The following is an 8,846-nucleotide window of genomic DNA, read 5'->3' as shown; positions in this document are numbered from 1 at the left end:
TCCCCCGTGTAACCCTAAACTTTTCATACGAAACATTTTTCTCTATCCCTACTAGTTTTCGAGATATTTGACTGGATCACTTCAGATGGTCCACCCTGTATATATTGGATCGGGGAAAGCTTCTTCGTATTTAAAAAAATTTGTTTGCAAAAGTTTTCCATTTGTTGCGATATTTTTTTACAATTATATCATTCGCTAAAACGAAGTTTCAGCTTCAAGAACCTGTTTTTTAAATTGCGGTATGATGATTTTTGTTGGAGTTATGAGCAATCAAAGTCAAAATGTTCCTTTACTTATTTCGCGAATAACTCAGGAACAAAAAATCATAGGAATATTAAAAAAAAAAGATTTTGTAGGGAAAGCTTTCACGATAGGTAGTCGGAAATTTTCGTAAATTTTTTTTGGGCACGCGAGAGACCCCCAAAGTGAAAAGAAAATTTTTCATCTTTTTCAGCTCGTAGTTTTTTATGTAAAAATTACCAAACTTACAGAAACTAAAAAAATATAATAACCTTTTGAAAGTAGAGATTTCAATCTTTATAACCTTTTTTTAAATTTAAATTTCGTTCATTTTTGATTGCTCATAACTCCATTAAAAATCATCGTACCCTAATTAATAAAACAGATTCTTAAAACTGGAACATTGTTCTATCAAGTAGTATAACTGCCAATTTTTTAAAAAATGAAATACATGTACATTTGAGCTGAAAATATGATTACTATCTTTTTCTTCCATTGCGCAATGATTATATAAGGATAGTAATATCATATTTTTAACTCAAATTTCTTATACTTCTATATACTATTTCTATATACAATTTCTATATTTACGTTTAAAAAATTGATACTATTCGATAGAGCAACGTTTCAGCTTTAAGAATTTGTTTTTTTAATTGCAGTATCATGATTTTTAATGAAGTTATGAGCCATCGAAGTCAGAATGCTCCTTTTTATTTAACTCGCGAATAACTCAAGAACAAAAAATCGTAGAAACATTTTTTTTAAATAATAGGAAAACTTCAAACTTTCACGATATAGATAATCGAAAATTTTTGCAAATTTTTTTGGCACATGACAGACGTAGGGTGCACTCCGTTTCACGCATGATGTACATAATGAATCATTTATCCTTGTTTAACATTCGGTGAATAACAAGGATAAATGATGCATCATGCGCATCATGCATGAAACAGAACGCAGCCCCACAAGTGAGAAGAAAATGTTCTCTTTTTTCAGTTCGTAGTTTTCTATACATAAAAATTACAAAACTCACATAAATTCAAAAAATATAGTAACCATTTGAAAATGAAGATTTCAAGCTTTAAAACCCCTTTTTTAAATTTAAATTTTGATCATTTTTAACGAAGATATTATTATATGTATATAATTTTGAGCTAACAAAATACCGGAGAACTTTTTCTCTAACCCAATATATATACAGGGTGTCCCGAAAGTTTTTGCCAATCGCTTTTGTGTAGATTTAGAGCGGACTAAACTGAGTCGAAAAGTCCTTTACCATTTTGCAATTTTCGCAATACTTAACAAGATATTACTAAAAATTGCCAAATATTGGTCTTGAATAATTTTTTACTCATACTATCAACTTTACAGAAAAACTGCAAGAAACAAAAATCATTTATTTTCTTCTCATAAAGTTCTGAGAATTTTTTTAGAATTTTTTTATCAACTTTTTAGTACTGTATTTTCTTATTTTTACCAACATGAGAAAATACGGTATTAAAAAATTCTGAAAAAATTTTCAAAACTTTATGAGAAGAAAATAAATGATTTTTGTCTCTTGCAGCTTTTTTATAAAGTCGATAGTATTTGAGTAAAAAATTATTCAAGATCAATATTTGGCTATTTTTAGTAATTAATATCTTGTTAATTATTGCAAAAATTACAAAATGGTAAAGGACTTTTCGACTCGGTTTAGTCCGCTTTATCTACACAAAAGTGATTGGCGAAAATTTTTGGGACACCCTGTATATATAACAATATACAATATATATGCAATACTGAAATCTATTTTATTGTAAATAATTTGTAATAAAAGAATATATAATCTTTTTCTATAAATTATTTGCAGATCAAAATTGTACTACACTATATATAATTTTTCTTGTTGAAACCATCAATTAAATATCTTGGTTTTCCAATAATTATCACGATATTAATTCGATGGAAATCCTTTATCGTCTCAGAGAAAAACATAGCAATATATACATATCTATAATATACGTATGCTCACAAAGTATAAAAGAAACCTCCACATTCTTAACAATATACGAGTTACACTACATATTATTGGTTGCAATCATTAGTTAATATATCTTTTTCTACCAATATTTTTCATAAATAAAGTAAAAAGTAAACAGATAGAAATAATTAAAATAAAATAATTAGTATAACACATCTTCTATTGTTTGTATTCTTATAAATGCTAGAATTTCACACAACCAAAATTTGTACACATCACGTACTAACATAATATATTGAATACTTGTAAATTTTAGATTTAAATATACATGTTATTCTTAACAAGAGAATGTAGATATAATCAAAGGTAAATTAAAAAAATTTTTTTGCAGAACACATATGAGATACTTTATTGTAAATAAAGTATCTTATTTATTTATTATATTATTTTGTCCAAAAATATTTAAAAGAAATCTTAATTCTCCAGATATTGTATATCTATTTGCTGTATCACAAATTTGAATTGTGAAGATTCTTTCTGAATATTTCTCTTTAAATGTAAAATTAATTCTCACATTTTTCTAAATTTTTTTAAGATGTCTAAAACATTAATTTCTATAGATTTTGATTCGAATATAGAATTTCTATATTGCATCAGAAATTTCTTTTTATAGTATGAATTTAAAAAATTGCTACAGCTCAAACATTAACGTTAATTTTTGCACAATATAACTCTTTTAGTTTATTCTTTTTCGACTCTTAAAATAATCTTTATATTAATATGAAAATGCAAAAATTTAATAACATTTTCGACTCATAAATAAAATAAAGACTAAACGTTTGTGTTGAACAATACAATATAAAAATCGAAAACAATCTCTTCAATTTTGTTTAAAATTTCAAAAGATCTAAAATATAACATTCTTATATCTGTAAACTAAAAATTAACGATTTACCTTATTAGATTAATAATATAATTTGTTATCTTTCGTCATGCAGTATAATTCAATACAAACGGAAATCATGATATTGACAATATTTAACTGTAGTTATTTTTTTTGAAGCTATAATTTTATTCATTGCTGTATCAAAATTTTATAATCTCATTTCATCGTATATTTTTTAATATGTATAGTTTAAAAATACACTGTTTATACGTATCACAACTTAATGAAAAAAGCGATAGTCTTATGCAATTATTTACATGCATTCTAGATATATTTTCCATAAAATAACATTCCGTAAGATGAATAAAAATTATTTGATATCGCGTGTCCATGTAGTTGACCACAATAAATAAGCACAATTATGTCTCTCGATATGATTATTTTTCATGCTCAATGTTATAAGCAATTGCATTATTAATTGTATAGAACATAACGTGTCATTATACACTCGTGTGTGTGTGTGTGTGTGTGTTGGGCTAGGGAAAAAGTCTTTTTACAAATTAGAGCATAATTGAAACATATTTTTTAAATTCTTTACAACCTTTTATTAAATTAAATATGTGCCGTTTTGATCGATGACCTTTTACCATTTTTTCGGGTAGAGCCATTATTCCATCGGTGTAGAACTTCTATGATTTCTCGGTAAAAAACCGAGATAAATGATTTTCGCAGGCTTCTTTTGAAGTCAAGTTTACTTCATTAAGGAAGTTCTGCAAAGACCGAAACAAATGGTAATCGGACGGTGCAAGGTCAGGACTATACAGTGGATGCATCAAAATTTCCCAGCCAAACTCTCTCAATTTTTATCGAGTCATCAAAGACGTGTGTGGTTTAGTGTTGTCATAATGGAAGACGTCTTTTCTACTGATCAATTCTGGCCGCTTTTCCTGAATGGATTGCTCCAATCTCATTATTTGTTAACAATAGAGATTCAAAATCAATCGTTTTGCCTGGCGGCAGCAATTCGTAATAGACGACTTCTCTCTAATTCCACTAGACACAATATCACCTTCATGAGCCTGTTCTACAATAGGGTTGCAAGCCGTAAGTCGTAAGAAATTAACCAATTGTTGTTGATTATTTTTGTCATATTCAATTGTGATTGACTAATTTCTTACAGTTTATGACTTGCAACCCTTATTAAAACAGACATTAGGCATCAATCTGGGCTTTACGATTATTTGTGGTGCCTCATCTCGTTTCGACGATAACCTTTTTCAAACATTATCATATGCTATCCACTTTCATCGCCCGTTATTAATTTTTTCAGAAAGGCTTAATGTCGTTTCGTTTTAGCAGCGATTCGAAAATAGAAATTTGATCCATTAAATTTTTTACTGTTGAATCATGTGGCACCCAAACATCGAGCTTTTTTTGTGTATCTAGCCTTACGCAAGTGCCCCAAAACGGTTTTATGATCAATTGTTAAGCTCCTTAGGTATGTTATAGCTATTCATATGACGATTTTCTTCAATTTTTGGAAGATTTTATCGACATTTTTCACAATAAGCCGATCAAACCGATGTGTATCTTTAATATCGAAATTTCCATCACAAAATCGGCGAAACCAATTCGCTGCTGTTTGTCTAATTAGAGCATTCTTTCCATAAACACGACAAATATTTTCTAAGGCTTTCGCAGCATTCTTCCCTTTTTTATAATGAAAAATGTCAGAAATGTTCCTGAATTTCATTCATTTTCAAATTTGACTGAATGCGTCAGTATTGTTCAAATCTATAATGAATCTATTTTAAAATAAATGTTATATGAAATAGCTCCTTTTCAACCACATATAACCTAATACATTACACAATAGTGACATGTAAAAAATCGACTAAATCTCCATCTACCGGCTATATGTAAAGACTTTTTCCATAACCTAACGCACGCACGCACGGGCCTGTTCTTTTTGGCTGAACTTTTGCACTAAATCATCTTTCTTCCTCTTTTTTCCTCCTGGAGAGAAAAGGAAGAAAAATGAACTGATACAAAAGTTCAGCTAAAAAGAACAGGCCTATGATCAGATAAAGCAGGGCTCGGCATGATTTGCACTTCTCAGCCGATTTTCGATTTGGCTCCGTCTTCCGCTACTCTTCTCACCTCATCACCCCGCATACAGTCCAAATGCCGCTCAATGCTTAGGAGCGTATAACGCTTGTAGACATGAGGTCCATCCGTTTTGGGCGCCACGCTGTAAACTTCATTCTATCTTTTTGTTCGTTCATTACATAACTAACTGTAAGATAGAATAAAACAGCACCCATAAGATTAAACGCTTACGCGTGTTGCTTCGTTCTATCTTAGTTATATAATAAACGAAAAAGAAAAGATAGAATTTAGTTATACGCTCCTAAGCGTCGAGCATTTAAACTGCGCGTGGGACGTGAGAAGAGTAGTAAAAGGCAGAGTCGAGTCGAAAATCGGCCAAGAAGTGCAAATCGTACCAAGTCCTGATAAAGTGTAAAAATACATCTTTGATAATAAATGTAGTTGCTTCGTATAAAACAAATACACAATATGTAATTTGCTGCTAACACATTAAAATATGGAGATTTCTCGCGAATTACTTAATACATATATATATATATATATACACACACACGCGCGCGCGCGCATCCATATGCACACAAATCATACGCGCAATTAAATATTACACAAAATCAGTTATATTTACATTAGGAAGTAGGATGCCGAGTACAAACAAAATGACGCAATAACAAATAGATCTAAAAAAAAAAACTGACAATAGTAACTAGGAATATTGCTTTCTCGATCATAGCGATAATAAAATATTGATTGCAAGATAATGTCAAATGAATCTGTTCAGAGATTAGATTTAAGATAATACCTTTCACTTCTCACTGTCATTTTTTTTTAGAACAAGAACATTAAGCTTTGTCAATAGAAATATCTTTCATAATGTCATCTTTAGTGATATTTTGGTTCATTTGGTCGTTTTCATACTCTACAAAGTCATCAAATAAGCTTGGCCACGCTTCTGCATCATCATAAGCACCAAGATCGTCTCCAATGCTCTCGGCAAAGTTTAGAAACATATTCCAAGTGTCCCTAGGTATTCCCCGGATATGATGACATTCTAGAAAGTTTAGCCATCGTGATAAGAGCGGAGGTTCACGTATCGTAAAGACGAGTCTCCAAAGATCAATCGCCATATCAACTGGTAAGATTCTTTGACCAGACATTACGTCAAGGCCAAATCGGAATGTGAATCGATAGAGATCCTTGAACAAATCACTATTGATCGTTAATTCTTGAACGATCTCAGGCAATCGTGCCTGTACACCACGTATACTATCGACTTTCATTGTTTTTAATCCTGTGACAAACTCCTGGCGCGTAAATTGGCACATTTGCTCTGCATTTAACTTCCATGCAAGCACAAGTACTTTAAATTCATCGGGTGATAATTGTAAATCATTACAGAGTCTTTCTATACCATCAGCTAATATTACATCTTCATGAGGATCCTTAAAAGCAAACATATGAAATATATTAATCATAGTATTTGTATAAAATTCGTCATAATCTTAAATTATTAAATGCTTAAATTATTAAATTAAATGTTTTTTTTGTGCGTTATAATACATGATCTCCCAACGTTCTTTCTGTTTACATAGAAGTATCTTTTATGTGCCATACCTTGTATTGATCAAAAAGGGTGTTTAGTTTGCTCTCTGAAGGTTCCCTTTGCTGTCTAGTTTCAGTACTTAAATTAAGACCCGATGATGTATTAGATCGTCCTAATGGCTGTAATCGCGCATAGAACCCTCGCGATAAACGCAGATTACTTTGTACATTAGGTACAGATCCACAATTATCTGAACCTACATTATTAAATGTAGGTAGCATACTTGTACATTTTCTGTTCCCATTTACATGTGTTTCAGGCACAAAAGAACTGGATTGTTGGCAAGAATTTGGAAACAAACCTCTGAGTTCCATCATATCTATAAAAGGTAATTAAAAAATTGTGAATTATTTTAAATAGCGTGAAAGAAGTAGAACTAAATAAGTTAGCAATTAAATAATTTTTTATACGTATACTTTGCACTAAAAAGAATCTAAAAATATAATATATAAAAGAAGACAAAATTGATTGTATCTACCGTTTTTGTGCTCCAATACAATTGTATGATCAGTACTGGTCGATGGTGGAAGTGGCACCTTGAAGCATGAAAAACAGTTTCCCATTGATGCTGACCGTACTTGACATCAAAGATAATTATGCCATGCATCAGTAATTCAGTCTTACATTGGCAGTCTTGATGGAAAGCTGAAAAATGATATCTTTGTCGCTTATGGCCTATATTAAATGTAATATTTCTGTTTGTCTCCATTAAGTACAAACATTCAAGCGATTCAAGGCATGAGATTTGTGATGCTTTCAGCAAAAGACAGTGATCATTTTTTTTAGCATTGGCATAGAACAATGATTCTGTGTCTCTTGCAGGAAAGCATCATTAATACATAAATAATACGTAAAGACTCATTATGATGCCAAGAAAAGAAAGAATATCAAATTACTAACTACAAGAGACATAAAAATTGCCTCATGGTTAGCTCTTGTGCAATCTTTAATATACCTTGTTAACATCAAAATAAGTAGGTATTTGAAAAGTTTACAGAAAAACAAACAAGGATTTGCAACGTTGACAAGTTCTGCAAGCTCCACTTGTACGAATAAGATTGACAATCTAGGATAGATGGAGGAAAGAAGACATAAAAATAGATAGATGATTAGGCGATACCTTATTGTTACATATCTGTTAAGGTCCTTGGTCTTCGTTTGAGACTTGTCGTGAGATAATACGGCGTGTCGACCGTATTCATAGATCTTTCGAGTAGTGAAGAAAGTAGAGGAATGCTCCCAGCATCGGAGTCGTACGTTTTTCCTAAAATACGTTCTCCTAGCGACGGATCAACGACGAAAGATCGTCGCGTTACTCCTCATGTCCCCTATTTTTTAGAGCATTTTTCCTAATTGAAGAGACGAGCGCCTGGCGGAATGGAATTCCGCAACCTGGTAGCCGAACCTGCGTCATTTGCGACGATGTCGTAACTCGATGAGACTGCGACAACGGCGATCTCATTCCAAGTGTGCGAGACGTTCATCCACCGTGATCGAGCTGGCAATCACAGCCAGCAACAGTCGACGAAATCGACACCGACCGATATGACGTTGCGATGTATTCACTCACGCTTACCCACGCTTCACCATCGAGCATCAAGCAACGTCTTGCAACGTCTCAAGTGAAAACACCGCGATCACAACTAATTGCGACCAAAACGAAAACTCTCAGCTCAGATTGCTCAGAGCCTAAGATCTAATTTGGATCCCTCTCTGATCAACTGTGAAATGTGATCAACCATCAAATGATCAACTAACGAAGATGTTTCTCGCAGTGATGCACATTTGGCTCCAGGCACCACCGAAAACCAGCCCCACCACTTTTACCCATATTAATAGCGTTTTCGGCCCGACCGGGTTTGCACCAACCTGGGTTGGATTAATGGCGTTTTGCGCTCTCCTATTGGTAGAGCGGGTTATATCAACCAATAGGAAAGATTAATCCAACCCAGGTTGGTGCAAACCCGATCGGGCCGAAAACGCTATAAGCAGACCTTTGACTATATACCTCTGGGGCTCTATTCTTGAAAAGAAACGTATACGAAAGTCTA

The 8,846-nt window shown here is 32.3% G+C and overlaps 1 protein-coding gene across 3 annotated transcripts in view; it reads right to left on the bottom strand.

Annotated features, from left to right (window-relative positions):
- The window catches only part of SCCRO3 (defective in cullin neddylation 1 domain containing SCCRO3), a 10,985-nt gene extending 2,548 nt beyond the window's left edge, over positions 1-8,437 (bottom strand). Inside the window, exons 1-5 of one of the 3 annotated variants that reach the window (XM_018511647.1) lie at positions 7,916-8,437; positions 7,420-7,440; positions 7,274-7,331; positions 6,807-7,114; positions 5,529-6,634 (exon numbers count right to left, since the gene is read on the bottom strand). In XM_018511647.1, the coding sequence (XP_018367149.1) occupies positions 6,035-6,634; positions 6,807-7,112 (906 nt within the window). In that variant the 5' untranslated portion in view covers positions 7,113-7,114; positions 7,274-7,331; positions 7,420-7,440; positions 7,916-8,437 and the 3' untranslated portion in view covers positions 5,529-6,034. Of the gene's footprint in view, positions 1-5,528; positions 6,635-6,806; positions 7,115-7,273; positions 7,441-7,915 lie in introns of those variants that run through there. The other 2 variants (XM_018511646.1, XM_018511645.1) reach the window with 2 other exon arrangements.
- Between the last annotated feature and the right edge of the window lie 409 nt (positions 8,438-8,846).

The sequence above is a fragment of the Trachymyrmex cornetzi genome, unplaced genomic scaffold, assembly GCF_001594075.2.
Source record: "Trachymyrmex cornetzi isolate Tcor2-1 unplaced genomic scaffold, Tcor1.1 scaffold382, whole genome shotgun sequence".
In the NCBI taxonomy this organism is placed as follows: domain Eukaryota; kingdom Metazoa; phylum Arthropoda; class Insecta; order Hymenoptera; family Formicidae; genus Trachymyrmex; species Trachymyrmex cornetzi.
Note: the sequence above shows the minus strand (reverse complement) of the source record. Positions and strands in the feature narration are given on the sequence as shown.